This window comes from Strongylocentrotus purpuratus, unplaced genomic scaffold, assembly GCF_000002235.5.
Source record: "Strongylocentrotus purpuratus isolate Spur 01 unplaced genomic scaffold, Spur_5.0 spur5_scaffold_3, whole genome shotgun sequence".
NCBI lineage: Eukaryota > Metazoa > Echinodermata > Echinoidea > Camarodonta > Strongylocentrotidae > Strongylocentrotus > Strongylocentrotus purpuratus.
In genome coordinates, this window is record NW_022145609.1 from 30420780 (window position 1) to 30436778 (window position 15999).

Consider the following 15999-nt stretch of genomic DNA (forward strand, 5'->3'; position numbering starts at 1 on the left):
TAGTCTGTCTCCCCAACAAAGGCCCGACAATGAAATTAGGATGTAAGATTTAATTTATGCATCTTCTGTAACTTTTCTAATCAGCTGATCGTGTATGTCATTGTATGTATAATGGACCCTCATCCATGATCCAAAATTATGTTTTTCTTCACATTCTATTTCTTTTGTCATGCTGAAGTAAAATTTGTCTTCTTGTACTGTAATTTATTTTGAAATAGAAATTGCCTTCAAGTTATATCTACGGTGCCATGTCAACAGATAATAAATATCCGCTCTCTGGTACATTCATCTCAGTTGATTTTGTAACTGAGCAGCGGAAAACGTTGATTTTGTAAAAAAACAAATACCAGAAGCGGTTAGAGTATGTAATTACATGAGAAAATAAAATGTTAAAGAAAATAAAGTGTCTTTCTTCCTCGTTCGCTGAAAATATCCCGACAGCAAGGCGCCCGAATATATATTATATCTTTTATTTCGAAATTTGACCACACTCATTATAGAAACATGATAAATAAGGGCAACAATTGGCCCGAATACCCTCATATTCGTGTATCAAACTAGGTCATGACCGAATATATCATTTTTATTGATGTATACATTCGGTGGCGAGGTGCCCAGATAGAGTACTTTAAATCGTGTCTAGTGTGTTGATTACAAACTAATTTTTTTAGTCGTCCTCGGTGTTTCCCGGGGGGTATTTGTCCTGAAACAGTGAAACGCACAGAAAGACATTTTCAGTTTTGACTTTCTCATGCAAAAGTATTTTTAACATTCCCCCGCCAGATAAATCAGGCTTTAAAACAACACATCCGTGAGATCTTCCGAGAACCTATAAAATAATTTTCAAGGGGGAAATCCCCAAGTTCTGTTGAGAGCCAGACGGGCTAGGTGTATACCACATTATACTCAGACATGGTAGTTTATGCCCTTCTGGCTTACTACGTATATGTCGCGGTAAATCTCCTCGGTTTACCTCGACTGGGTGAACGTAGACTTTGGGTGCATATACTGCTTGTCAAGTCTGACACAGCTACATAATATGGAAACGTTTGCTTGGATTTGTCTCATATAAAAGAAGTTGACCGAAAACTAACTTCCACATACAGGCGCGTACACAGGGGGGGGGGGGGGGGGGGGGGGGGGGGGGGGGGGGGGGGGGGGGGGGACTTTGGTATTTTTCTGTGTGTAAACCCCCCCCCCCCCCTCAGCAATTTTTTTTTTTTTATTTATTTAAAAAAAAAAAATTCCCATGGCTGTCCTAAAAAAGCTGACCTCCCCCCCCCCCCAACGGAGCAAAATGTCAGACAAAAAAAAGTGTCCTTTTACCCCCCCCCCCTGCTTATTCAGCGGTCGGCTGAGTCGTTGCGATTTTTTTGGGACCAAAAAAAAAAAAAATGTCCTCTTACCCCCCCCCCCCCCCCCCCCCCCCCCCCCCCGCTTATTCAGCGGCTGGCTGAGTCGTTGCGAAATTTTCGGCCCGATTTATAAATGTTAAACACCCCCCCCCCCCCCCCCCCCCCTTGACAAAATCCTACGTACGTACCTGACCACATAGTATTGAGTGCAGGGGTCACGGCGGCTTCATCGGGCATGTAGTTCCATTATGTGAATGGGTAAAGTCCAACAACAATATACAACCAATCAAAACAAGTTTAATACCAGAAGATAACGATTAGTATATTCATTAGCCGCTCACCCAAAGCCTCCTGACCATAATGGAACGAGTGAGGGCTTGCGAGAGCGGCTGAAGTGCAGTTGAAACTCGCTATTTTGCCCCGGCCCCCGGCCCCCCCCCCCCCCCCCCCGCCCCCACTCCGGGGTCGGAAGGACCGAATGCGTGTTACCAAAATGAACTCAAGGTCACACTTGAGTCACACCAAACCATACCAGAACTCAAGGTCACCTTTGATTCGCATCAAACCATACCAGAACTCAAGGTCACGTACCCTTGAGTCGCACCAAAACCATACCAGAACTCAAGATCACCTTTGAGTCGCACCAAACCATACCAGAACTCAAGATCACCTTTGAGTTGCACCAAACTATACCAAAACTCAAGGTCACCTTTATGCCGCACCAAAACCATACCAGAACTCAAGGTCACATTTGAGTCGCACCAAACCATAACAGAACTCAAGGTCATCTTTGAGTCGCACCAAACTATACCAGAACTCAAGGTCACCTTTGATTCGCACCAAACCATACCAAAATTCAAGGTCATCTTTGATTCGCATCAAACCATACCAGAACTCAAGGTCACGTACCCTTGAGTCGCACCAAAACCATACCAGAACTCAAGGTCACCATTGAGTCGCACCAAACCATACAAAAACTCAAGGTCACCTTTGAGTCGCACCAAACCATACCAAAACTCAAGGTCATCTTTGATTCGCATCAAACCATACCAGAACTCAAGGTCACGTACCCTTGAGTCGCACCAAAACCATACCAGAACTCAAGATCACCTTTGAGTCGTACCTAACCATACAAAAACTCAAGGTCATCTTTTAGTTGCACCAAACTATACCAGAACTCAAGGTCACCCTTGAGTCACACCAAACCATCTGCGCCAAAGTCATGGTATGCAAACAGGTGAGGGACAAGGCTACGGAAATTGCTTCGCAAGTATTTGCGATCGTGTTAACTGTATTTTCTTTTGTTTCAAGATTAGGGATAGCCACATGAAATCATGCTTTGGATATCCTTGTGTGTCCACCTGATGAGTCAACATGGATCAGCTGTTTTCTGATGGTGTAGGTATGGAAGGCCGTTGGTGACTTTATTCACATGCCCCAGACGTATGCAAAGTTCTACAGAATTTGATGTTGGCTGCAAAAGGGACATAGTATCTTTAAATCATGCTGTGGATATCCTTGTGTGTCCACCCGATGAGTCAACGTGGATTAGCTGTTTTATGATGGTGTAGGGTACATTCTCATACGTGATATTTCCATTTCCACCTGCCGAACCCAATAATCCGCTATGATTTTCGACCTGGATGTAAGAAGGAAGAGAGAAAGAGAGAGAGAGAAAGAGGGAGAAAGAGAGAGAGAGAGAAAGAGAAAGAGGGAAAAGGAAAGAGAGAGAGAGAGAGAATTTAGAAGTAAAACTGATCGTAATTTTAACAATCTTTTCCTTCCACCATCGTAAAACCCCTAATTGTGATTTTAACAAGTACCGCTGATCAAACAAACAAAGATGCAGTACTATAGTAGGCCTACTTTGTGTTTAAGGTGTGTAAGGAAGGCCAAATTGATTTTAAACAATTGAATGGCATGCTTGCAAAAGCATTACGAATAAACATCAACCAGCTGAAATTGGGTGGATATTATTTTTTAAAACTGTTGTTAAAATAGCAACAACAACAACATGTTCAAATGTATTAAATCTGTTTTAGTTTTCTTGGTATGATTTGGAAAAGATCTACGATATACTCTTTCTTCTAGGGGATAGAACTTCTCCCAGGAAGCATTACATTTATTTGTTTTTAAATTGAGAATTGTTGTGCATAAAGAAGGGAAGTACCTCTGCGGGAGTTTGGATGACTTCTACCAGTCGTGCAAGATCTTCAAACATGGGAACAGGGCTCTCTTCGGGTGCCTTTGCGGTAGTTTGGATGACTTCTATCGGTCGTACGTGAGATTCAAACGAGCTAGATTCAACGAAAGAGAATGGGCTCTTTTCGGACGGTTCTACAAGGGAACTCCAAGAAGGACTAGCTTCATGGACCTGTTGTGAAAGGGCAGCGGAAGATAAAGTGTATACCGGTACAAGGAAAGTACACTGAATGAATCGTTACTTCCACTCGTTTAGACCTGTTAAATTCTTCTATTCTACATCAAAATCTGTATGGATAATGCATTAGACTGTGAACTCATACCCTACAGACAATCTACTAATTTCCATTTCTGCAATCCCAAAACAGTTATATCCAGGCGCGTACGCAGGGGGTTATTTTGGGGGTCGAACCCCCTCAATTTGTTTGTATGTGTGTGATTTAGAGGAAAACCCTCCTCTCAAATTTGTGTATAATAATACAAAAAAAAACTTTTTAAATTTTGTTTTGGTGCAACAGGGTGGCCCCAAAAATTAACCTTACTCCTCCCCCCTAACTGAAATAAATATCTGTCAAATTTTCAAATTACCGGGACCCCCCCCTCCCCCCCCCCCAAAAAAAAAGTAAAACAAAAAAGTGCTCTTACCCTCTTAGAAAGTTATGGTAACTTTGAAACCATTTAAAAAGGTGTTTTAAGACACCTAATAATTACTAATTTTTCACTCCTAAATATCACGGATACACAGCTTAGATTAGTAATCAGCTTGAGCCACGTGATCATCACCGAGACAGTTATGGTAACTTTGAAACCATTTAAAAAGGTGTTTTAAGACACCTAATAATGACCAATTTTTCACACCTAAAAATCACGGATGCCCAGCTTAGATTGATAATCCGTTTGAGTCACGAGATCATTACCGCGGAACTTATGGCAACCTTGACTATACCATTTAAAAAGGTGTTTTAAGACACCTAATAATTACTAATTTTTCACTCCTAAATATCACGGATTCACAGCTTAGATTAGTAATCAGCTTGAGCCACGTGATCATCACAAAGACAGTTATGGTAACTTTGAAACCATTCCAAAGAGGTGTGTAAGACACCTCAAAATTACTAATTTAATACAACCAAAGATTCACGGACAGAACAATAAGACGATTAGCCGGTGAAACCAATCGATATAGGTGCTTAAAAGACCAAATAATTACTTATTTATCACCAGCATCGGTTAACGGACAAAAAACTCGTTGCTTGGTTAAGTGGTTATTTGGTCATAAACACTTGAGTTACAGAGGTAAGTGGAATGACGTTACTCCAGTCGCGTGATAAATTGGTGGTTTTTAGGTTAGATGAAAACGTGAACAGGAGTACGTTTTTTGTTTATGTGAAGGCACGGGTCGATAACGTATAAATCTAGTTCAAAAGTCACCATACTTTAAAATCACTTAAAATACACTCCCAAAAGTGTTTTAGTGTTCTGTTTATTGGGCCGGGGGGGGGGGGGGGCACGTGCCCCCTGTGCCCCCTGGCTCCGTCCCTGTGTATACTTACAAACAAAATAACGAGTTGGGGATCCTTTTCATCGAGCCAATTTGGGCTTTCATGATTCCCCACTTCCTTTTATCTTATGTTGATAATGAACAAACATGTATATACTTTTAATGTTTTTTAAAAGAGAGTGAAATAAATAAATGAAAAGAACTTAAAGTTTCTACCTACCGGATCTGTTGGTCCAACTCCTATGAGAGCATCAGCTAATGCCGGTAGCAATGTTTGGAAATAGTCGGGCCATTCGCTCCAATCACTCCATCCTCTGTGAACTGATAACGTTAGAGCAAGGATAGGTCTAATGATTTATGAAAAGGTCAAATTAAATATCGGCAAGTCTCTTTTTTCCTTTTTTAAATTGAAATCTGAGAATTGAAAAGAGAAATCTGAGGACATCTAGGCAACGGATTTACACAATAATAAGCAACTACACCTGCCTCTGTATTGTGCATTATGTGTTATTTTTTATTTGAAAATTACAAAAAATGGCTTTGTATGTACATACAAATATAACATAAAATAGAACCTATCTTTATTTTCAATCATTCCGGAAGAGAAACTAAGAATCAATTTTAAGTGGCCCAACGAATGTTGCACATGCAAAATGCGTCATTGATGACGTAGGGCTGCGTCAACAAACGACCGTACACGGTCCTTCAAAGTGAATGTGAAATGCACAGTGTAAAGATTGCATTGAACTACTGGCCTATGGGATATTTGTCTTCCTATATACAGGGGGGGGGGGGGTGCACGTGCCCCCTAAAAAAATCTTCATGATCGGTTGAACTTTTTTAGACCCCTCCCCAGGACGTCGATCGATTGTCATGTATGTGCCCCCCCCCCCAAAAAAAAAAAATAAATAAATAAATAAATAAATAAATAAATAAATAAATAAAAAAAATAAATAAAAAAAAAAAAAAAAAAAGTCTGGCTACGGGCCTGCCTATGCAATCAAATGACGCCTCGTGCTTTAAAGAGGCATGTTCCCCGTATTCCAGAGGGCGTTCAAAATACGTACCCGCTGGCGGACGGTGCTAGCTGCCTATTGACACCAACAGAATACGGCTCTTACGCAGATGGCATGTTCCGAATGCCCGGACAATACCGATTATCGCATACATGTGCCGAAGTAATGCCAATCGCAGTTCGGCTCTAAGATTCGGCTGCTGTTTCCGCCCACTTTCGTGACGTCGCGATCGTCAGCGATCAGCTGGCTTGGCGAAGGCAGGCCAGGCCGCGCGTACTTTGATTGACAGCTGTATGCAAATTAGAAGTCGATCTTCGGAACCAAGATGGCGATGACTAGAGCAGCGATAACTACACTGGCGGGAACGTGCCACTTTAAGCCAAGCGCACACTGTCTTCCCGATTCTCGTGCGATCCGATTTTTATTAAGGGCGGTATATATATATGGAAATCTAAACAACCTTTATCCTTCTGATTTAGGTATAATATTTAATTCAATATTAACAACCGGAATTTGGGATCTGCATTCGTGACTTATCCACTAGATCACAACGATTCGGAGCCGATTTAACTTTCCCACACCTAGTGGGCATAAATATCTTGAAATTAAAATGTTATCAATCAAAATAATGATCCTCGGTCATTACGATTTTAGATGTTTAAATGTTCATATAAATTGCTATCACAAATTCTTCAAAAATCGGATTGTAGTCAGATCGTGTAGTGTGCGCCGGCTTTAACATGCATACTACAGTGTGTATCACAAAATGTGTACCCAACTTTAGTAGCTTCTAATTAAAAAGTTATAACGTGTGTGACCTTTAATCATATGTTATTGTAAAGAAGAACTAATACCCTGTTTATTGATACCATTTTCATAATTGTGCTGCCAAGTTGGACTGAACAGCAGGCTTTTCATAAGGTAGTGTCGAAATCCTCCTGTATACCAAGTTTGGGTAGAAGCAATGAATGCGGGTCAAAAGTCATTACTTGTGCATTATCTCATTCCAAAACAATTACTTCTTTATTTAAATTAAATATTAGGCAGTCGAAGAAAAAAAATCGTTAACATTAACTCAAACTCAAAGAAATGCTTAATACAAGCAACATTTATGACATTCTCTTCGTTATGGTGATTACAATCTTAACTTCATTCGCAACCCTTGTGACCTTCTGATTGAGTGATACAAAATGGAGGTTAATCAGGGATGTTATACTTTTTTAAATGAAAGTCTGTTGTCACTTTTTCAAATATTTATCATCATAAATGTTTTTTCTTGCATTTGTGTTTTAATAGTAACCTTGGAGTTTTCGATCGCTATCCGAGATAAACACCTTATCCTTACGAGTGCATGTGATCTGTCACCGTGGGCAAGACAGTGAGCAGAGCAGGGCCGTAGCCAGAGTTTGATGTTGGGGGGGGGGGGGGGGGCGCATACATGTAAGTGATCGACATCCTGGGGAGGGGTCTAAAAAAAGTTCAACCGATCTTGGACATTTTTGGGGGGCACGTGCCCCCCCTCCCACCCGTGGCTACGGGCCTGGAGCAGAGAGAACTTAGATATCAGAAGACAAGAAGTTAGTAGGCCGTTTAAAATAGAGGTTACCCTGTAGATTGAAACAAGGTTCTGTGAAAGTCTAGTTACAGTGCTTCATTTTAAACAATGAAGCACTGAAACACGAGGCACAATTTAACTTTTAAAAGGATTTAAGACCAAAGAAGCACATGCATATGGCCTGTCCTACGTTGGTCCCTAACTTGGAACAAGGCGTTTTTTAAAACACTCTATATTGACCCTGGTGCTCATATATGCAAACTATTATGAATACGGTATAATTCGACAGAAAATGAATTACTATTCATCATAATATGGTTACGACTTTTCAATAAGGAGCTACCAGAGTACACTTTAATTGATACGCGCTGTATAATTAAAACGGTAGTTTTGCGCAACATTATCTTTGCCTCCTGGTGCTATAGATATTCATGATATTAATAGATCGTACGGTAGCCTTGCGTTTTATATACTCTAGGGGTGAAGCGGTAACATCAGTCTGGTCGCACGGTCGCCGTATGGTCCCCCTTCGGCCACCTTGCGGCTACCTTGTGTCTGCCTTAGGATTTGTCAAAAAGCTACGGCCGCAGCAGCGACGCCCTAAGGCGACCATGCGTCATCACTTCAAATGACAGATTTTCTGTCTCCACAAATTCAAAATACGCTGTGCGGCTACCCTAACATAGTGTGACCGCTACCGTATGTGACCGTGGGAATGCTGCGGCGGCCCTATACTTGCTATTGGCCGTAGATATTTTAGACCGCACGGCCGCCGCGGCAAATGTGACTTAGGCATAAACATACCTGGTTATTTTGGTACTCTCTCACCCGGAGGCTTAAGTTTGTTCATATTATTGCCATCATGAGCGATATAAACGAATCCCTTATGCCCTAGAATGTTTCTTACCAGGGAAGCCAGAAGCAAGACTCGCCAAAACAAAAAAGACACCTGCAAAGCTCAAAGAGATCTTCTTCCATGCCATGATCACGACAAACCCCATTCAGGAGAACATTTTGTAGAGCAGAAACAATCACCGATTACGAACTGGAGCAACTTACTATAATTATATATAGGCCCTACATTCAGCCAATGAGCACCTGCTGGGGCGGTATTCTGAACCCTGTGTTATCTCTAATATTGTTGTATCTTTGAAGATAAGATAAAGTATTCTGAACACTGTTGTAACTTTTGTGTTATCTTTTGTTGTATATTCTTTTCTCTCATCTCATTGGCCGCGCCTGCGCTCATAGTTTGGTGCGCTTGTAATTGTGCGTATTATTAATAAAGTGGCGTTTAATCCTCATTTGCATATGCGCACGAGAGATAATTTATGTCGAGATAATTGGTATTCTGAAAGTTGTTGTATCTTTTATCTTATCTTATCTTGCATGGTATTTACAACAATATTTACAACAGATAGGGGGTTGTTGTATCTTTCATTGTGATATAATGGCGGCAATATTTCTTGCCCAGAACCAACTTCGTGCCAATAGACGAGTTAAAAGAAAATTGTGTGTTGACCGGAAACATCACAGATGAGAACTTTCTACGAAATTACATGATAGGATATGACGATTTTAATGCTCTCATCTTAACCGATATGGTGAAAGCGTGATTTGTCTTCATGATCCACATTCAACTTAACAGCGCATAATGATGACGCGCGTAATAAGCGCTCAAATAACTAATTACGCTCAAGATTAGTATGCGCTAGGCGCATCTTTAGATATGGCCTAAATTATTCCTATTGGTTGACCTACTTATAATGCTTATATAAAACAGATTTTGATTCGTAGGGTCCATACAAATGGGCGTGTCAATAGTGGTCAAAGATAAGATAGAGGCGGTTCTTCGAGAGATAACACAGGGATAAAATGATGTTCAGAATACCAACTTACAACAATATTAGCGCTTTGTTATCTCTGGAAGATACAACAAAAGATAACACAAAACTTACAACAATGTTCAGAATACCACCCCTGCTCTCTCTCTCTCTCTCTCTCTCTCTCTCTCTCTCTCTCACTCCCTCCTTTCTTTCTCTCTATCTGCTATAAAGCCGAAACCATCCTCGAATAACCAAGCTGTTTACGGAAATTATAGCCTTGAAAGTACAAAGAAGGAAAAATGAAAGTTTGAAGAATGTTAACAAACCTCCTGATTTAAGCTGTTGGTTTTGTTAAAGCATGTTGTCATGTTTTTCACGGGGAAACAATCACCGATTACAAACTGGAGCGACTCGATACAATTATGCATAGGCCCTATACCTTCAGCCAATGAGCGCCTGTTGTCTCTCTATTTCCTCTCTTTCTCTTCTTTCTTTCTTTCTCTCTCTCTCTCTCTCTGCTTAAAAAGGAAACTATCCTCGAATGATCTATAGATGTTTACGAAAATAGCCTTGAAAGTTCAAAGAAAGAAAAATGAAAGTTTGAAGATTATGTAGAATGTTAATTTAAGATGTTGGTTTTGTTTAAGCAGGGAGTTTTCATGGTTGTGGCTTCCTGGTTAAAGTGAATGGTTACAGTCAACGAGACAGATAATGTCGGTCTCACGGGTTCTGGGAAGTTATTAGAGGCTTCGCGAGACCGAGGGCCTTCTACTGATCTAGGGATTATGGTGCCCGGGTCAAACAATGAAATTGCCCCCCTCCCCCCTTCCAAAAGTTATCTACGTAATTTACAAGCGAGAGAGCAAAGCGGACTAACAGTAGGATTACGCCTTTTAAAAAAAGATGCATGCTACCTAACGCACAAATCCAAAAGGTAATACTAAAATCGAAGTTTACATTTTTTGTTAAATTTTGAACCATAAGCGACGTGGGCCTTCTTTTCATTTTTCCCGAATGGAGCGCAAAGGAACGAAAACTCGGGGGATATCTTGTACAGTAAGCAACCGACAGTTAAGATTTCTTTCAATGTTGAACCTTTGTAAATGCACACAGTTAATCGGGGCGGCGGAACGTCTTTCAAAGTTGGCCGGGGCACCAACAAAAAAAGGGCATTTTCGGGGGGGGGGGGGGGGGGGAGGGGCACCTACGAAGTTTTATCTTAAATTAAAGGAAATACAATTATGCTATTGATATAGTTTCTCTTTACGTGGACAAGATACTGATTGAGCATTATATTTTGCAGTTGTGTGTGTGATGGTCTGAAGATACATGTATGATAAATGTATGATGTATAGATGTATGATGTCGCATTGCGACAGATTAGTTCTTATTGATAGAAAAAAAAACCGTCATGCTCTCGTTTTTAATACGTATAATCTCTTAACGAAAGAATGAATAAGACCCTTATAAAATTACATTATTATATAAACTAAAATGCAAATGAGCGTAGCGGGCGAGCTTGTGAGAAATTGGAGGGGAAAATACCCTCATTCGCTTTAGATTACGGAGCACATAATATTAGGAAGGCTATGCGAATTCTGTTGTTTCAGGGGAGACGGGTCGGGGGTGGGGGTGTGACAAAAATATATTTTCTTTTCCCACTTAAAAGGGGGCATTTGGGGGGAACTTAAAAAAGTGGGGGCACTATGCCCCCTTGCTCCCCCCCCCCCCCCGAGCGCTGCGCCTTTGCTATTTTATCCGAATGTATCTTATAGGGGCGCAAGATTAAAAAACAGCTGATGAAACTTATACATTATAAAGTGAAAGCTTTCATAAACAATGATTGTTATGTTTTAAAAGAAACTAACATTCAATGACGGACTGTGCTTATTTGCGAGTTTTAGTCTGTCTCCCCAACAAAGGCCCGACAATGAAATTAGGATGTAAGATTTAATTTATGCATCTTCTGTAACTTTTCTAATCAGCTGATCGTGTATGTCATTGTATGTATAATGGACCCTCATCCATGATCCAAAATTATGTTTTTCTTCACATTCTATTTCTGTTGTCATGCTGAAGTAAAATTTGTTTTCTTGTACTGTAATTTATTTTGAAATAGAAATTGCCTTCAAGTTATATCTACGGTGCCATGTCAAAATATAATAAATATCCGCTCTCTGGTACATTCATCTCAGTTGATTTTGTAACTGAGCAGCGGAAAACGTTGATTTTGTGAAAAACAAATACCAGAAGCGGTTAGAGTATGTAATTACATGAGAAAATAAAATGTTAAAGAAAATAAAGTGTCTTTCTTCCTCGTTCGCTGAAAATATCCTGACAGCAAGGCGCCCGAATATATATTATATCTTTTATTTCGAAATTTGACCACACTCATTATAGAAACATGATAAATAAGGGCAACAATTGGCCCGAATACCCTCAAACTAGGTCATTGATGTATACATTCGGCGGCGAGGTGCCCAGATAGAGTACTTTAAATCATGTCTAGTGTGTTGATTACAAACTAATTTTTTAGTCGTCCTCGGGGGTTTCCAGGGGGTATTTGTCCTGAAACAGTGAAACGCACAGGAAGACATTTTCAGTTTTGACTTTCTCATGCAAATGTATTTTTAACATTCCCCTGCCAGATAAATCAGGCTTTAAAACAACACATCCGTGAGATCTTCCGAGAACCTATAAAATAATTTTCAAGGGGGAAATCCCCAAGTTCTGTTGAGAGCCAGACGGGCTAGGTGTATACCACATATACTCATGACATGGCAGTTTATGCCCTTCTGGCTTACTACGTATATGTCGCGGTAAATCTCCTCGGTTTACCTCGAGTGGGTGAACGTAGACTTTGGGTGCATATACTGCTTGTCAAGTCTGACACAGCATATAATGCTAGGAGTCCACTGGGCCGGCGCCAGTTGGTGCCAGTTCGCGCCAAAGATTATGTGATTGGCGCGTAGTGGCTCGCAGTGGCGCCGAATTAATGTCCGCTCGGCATGTGTCGCCAAGTGGAATACACTGGGTGCCATATGGCGTGCGCCAAATGCCACCCGGCTTGCTCCAAAATGTTGCGCCAGTTCGAGCCAGTTCGCGCCATTACACGGCCATTTGATTCCAAAATTCACCCTGTTGGCGCCATTCGCGCCAATAGACGGCTACTTTGCGCCACTTGGTGATTAGTTTGTGCCAAAGGTCGCCGAATTGGTTTGAACTCGCCGCCGCTTGGCGCTACTGGTCCATTCCCTGGTCTCAAGTTGTCTGTCATCTCGCGACTGGGGCCACCAATGCCGAGCTGTCTTACCACTTCCGAGTGGGCAAGGAAACCATCCAGAAGTTTGTCCCTGATGTAGCCAGAGCGATAGTTGTCCTGATGGCTCTGGTAGATTCAAAGTACCAGTTCCTGTGGATCGATGTGGGTGGGGTTGGCCATCAGTCTGATGCCCAGATCTACAACAACAGTGAACTGAAGGAGTGCATTGAAGCTGGCACTTTAGGCATCCCAGATCCAGCTCCTCTTCCCCATGATGATGAAGAGCACCCTATGCCGTACTTCTTCGTGGGAGACGATGCCTTTGCCATGAGGACGTACATGATGAAGCCCTAAGGCCGTCGTAACATGGACCAACAGCAGAAGATCTTCAACTACAGGCTGTCCAGGGCAAGGCGTGTGGTTGAAAATGCCTTTGGTATTCTGGCTCTGCGGTTCCAGTGCTTCCTTGGCCAGATGAGACAGGAACCAGACACAGTCCGCCTGCTCATTGAAGCTGCCGTCATGCTGCACAACCTCATCAGGAAGCGCTATCAGGCAGTGGACGTCCGCATGTTGGACCAGGAGGATGCCCAGCACAACCTCATCCCTGGAGCTTGGAGAACTGCCGCCATCACTGTGAGAAAGTCCTGTTGTTGTTAATTTAAAATTTGTTTTGGCATTGCAGTCAGAAATGACTATTTATGCCAGCTAAAAAAAGCGGTATTTATTTGAATATATTCATATATATATATAATATTTTTTTATTATTATTATTTTTTTTTTTTTGTGCTCATTTTTTTGTTTTGTTATATATTTGGAATTCGAAATTAAATGATGTGGTACACTCTTTTATAAGAGCCGTGACTCGATACAATTATGCAGCTCTTTTGGATAAGAGAAAACAAAATGGGGAACAAGTAGACGTAAAACGGTGACACATAACATAAACATCAAAACAATAGGTGTACATTGGGAGGTGCATTTGTTAAATTCTTATACTGTTAATAAAATGATTAACATCAAATAACGTTGAGTTAGTCTTTGCCGACTATTCAAAAAAGATCAATGCCGTGATATAGAAAATTTACTAGGAAAGAGATTAACCATGGGTTAAATAGTGCAGTAACTATGAAAGGGTTTCCAGCTCTCGTGAGATGTTTCCCCTTTTCTAAAAATAAACCCACATTTTAACCAGTATCATCGAATTTGATGATCTTGGTATTATACAGGTATAGAGTTGATATAAGTTATATAATTATACCCAAAGCATAACAAAAAGAAAAAGATATATATATATATAAAGTACCCATGTACAGAATATCAGTTCTCAAAAGCTTATCCTCGTCATTATCTTGATATGAACCAGTAGTATCTATTTCGATGATATTACTATAATATCGATATAGAAACATAAATGTGTAGGCAATGTAACCAAAACCCAAAACAGAGAAGTACCTTCGGAAAGCATGCCCGCTCTCATAAGCTATAATTAGTTATTATCTAATACGACCAGTGTTGAAGGCAGTGATTACGATTACTATGATTCTATTATAGTATTATATTGTTTATCGAAATATAATTGAAAAAATATAAGGAAAGAGGTCACCCCAAGGCAAAACAAAAAGAAGGTCCCTTAGAAAGAGTGTCAGCTCTCAAAAGTTGTTCCTTCTATTTAATATATTGAATTATGATAATATAATAATATTGTATTGATATAGAACTACTAATAAAACTAATATTGTATTGATATAGAAATATAATAGGTAAAACTTCCACCAAAAGCATAGGAGAAAGTCCTGCGATGCCGCCCTGCTTTTATAGGCGGCAAGTGGCGCCGAATGGCGGGCAATCAGGTGGCATTTGGCGCGAATTAGTCACCAATCGGGTGCCGTTTGGCTCGCGTAGTGGCGCAAACAAGGTGCCCCTTGGCGCCAAGTGGCGCCATGTGGCGCGAAATCTCATTGGCGCAACTTGGCGCGCGCCATTACACTCCAGTGGATTCCAATAGGCGGATTGTTTGCGCCAAAGGGCGATATGTTCGCGCCATTTGGTGCCACTTGGCGGACACTTGGCGCTGATTGCTCGATGCACTGAGTGGCGCGACGAAAATTTCAAACATTTTGAAATTTTCTTGCCGCCAAATTCAAATTTGGTGCCGTTACGGGCCACCACGAGCCAGTTGGGAGGCAGTTTGAGCCACTACACGCCACTAGGCACCTTATTGGCGACACTAGGCGCCACAGTAAATTGCATTGGCGCAAACTGGCGCCAACTGGCGCCGGCCCAGTGGACTCCTAGCATTACATAATATGGAAAAGTTTGCTTGGATTGTCTCATATAAAAGAATGTGACTTAAAACTAACTACCACATAGCATTGAGTGCAGGGGTCACGGACGGCTTCATCGCGCATGTAGTTCCATTATGTTTATGTGAATGGGTAAAGTCCGACAACAATATACAACCAGTCAAAACAAGTTTAATACCAGAAGAAAGCTAACGATTAGTATATTCATTAGCCGCTCACCCAAAGCGTCCTGACCACAATGGAACGAGTGAGGGCTTGCGAGAGCGGCCGAAGCGCAGATGAAACTCGCTATTTTGCCCCGGCCCCCGACCCCCTAGGGGGTGTTTTCAAAAGGAGGGAACACGCATATGCGTACCCTAAATGACACTGATTGGGGTTGGGGGCGGGTATTTTGCTCATCTCCAACGCAAAAAATACACGACATTGTGCTGGATTACTATGTTTTTTTCCGACAAAAGTAAGAAAGTTCATAATATTTTGTTATATTATATTTTTTAAAGGTTAGGCCTACCCAAGTAACTTACGGGCACCCCATGCAATGCTGGAAAGAAACGCACTTTTTTAAATAAAAAACTTCACTTTTTCATGCATAAATGCTTAGGCCAAATTTTGTTCTATTCACGCAAGTCAAATTGAGCGGATGATACACGTTTCCATATGGGCGAACCTCGATCTCAGTGTGAGCAGCATGGCAGTAGGATTACATACACAGTTTAATGAAAGTCCATATACTCTTGTAAATATGATCATAAAGACTTGGGAGAATTCAACTCAAGGACGATTTCAATACCATATCTTACAGAAATCGCGTCCGGATTGCATTATATGTAATTGTAATACACAGGACTTCCCCTTCCAACGGCCTAGCTTGGGTTGATTTTTCGTAAGTCTTTACGGTCGTGTAAATTTTTAATAAAAATGAAAAAAAAATGTTTTTTTATTGAGTTAAAATGCTTGATGAAAGTGAATCTCTCAT

At 41.0% G+C, this 15999-nt stretch overlaps 2 protein-coding genes across 2 annotated transcripts; one reads left to right on the forward strand and one right to left on the reverse strand.

The window, feature by feature from the left end:
• Positions 1-2606: 2606 nt before the first annotated feature.
• Positions 2607-8612, reverse strand: LOC115928560. The gene is made up of 4 exons (XM_030995880.1): positions 8537-8612; positions 5279-5379; positions 3526-3729; positions 2607-2994 (listed from the first exon to the last, which is right to left on the reverse strand). The coding sequence occupies exons 1-4, from the start codon at positions 8610-8612 to the stop codon at positions 2857-2859; spliced, it is 519 nt and encodes a 172-aa protein (XP_030851740.1). The 3' UTR covers positions 2607-2856.
• Positions 8613-12834: 4222 nt separating this feature from the next.
• Positions 12835-14580, forward strand: LOC115928717. The gene is made up of 3 exons (XM_030996548.1): positions 12835-13353; positions 13872-13873; positions 14505-14580. Exons 1-3 carry the CDS (start codon positions 13084-13086, stop codon positions 14536-14538), a joined length of 306 nt encoding a protein of 101 aa, XP_030852408.1. The 5' UTR covers positions 12835-13083; the 3' UTR covers positions 14539-14580.
• Positions 14581-15999: the final 1419 nt, after the last annotated feature.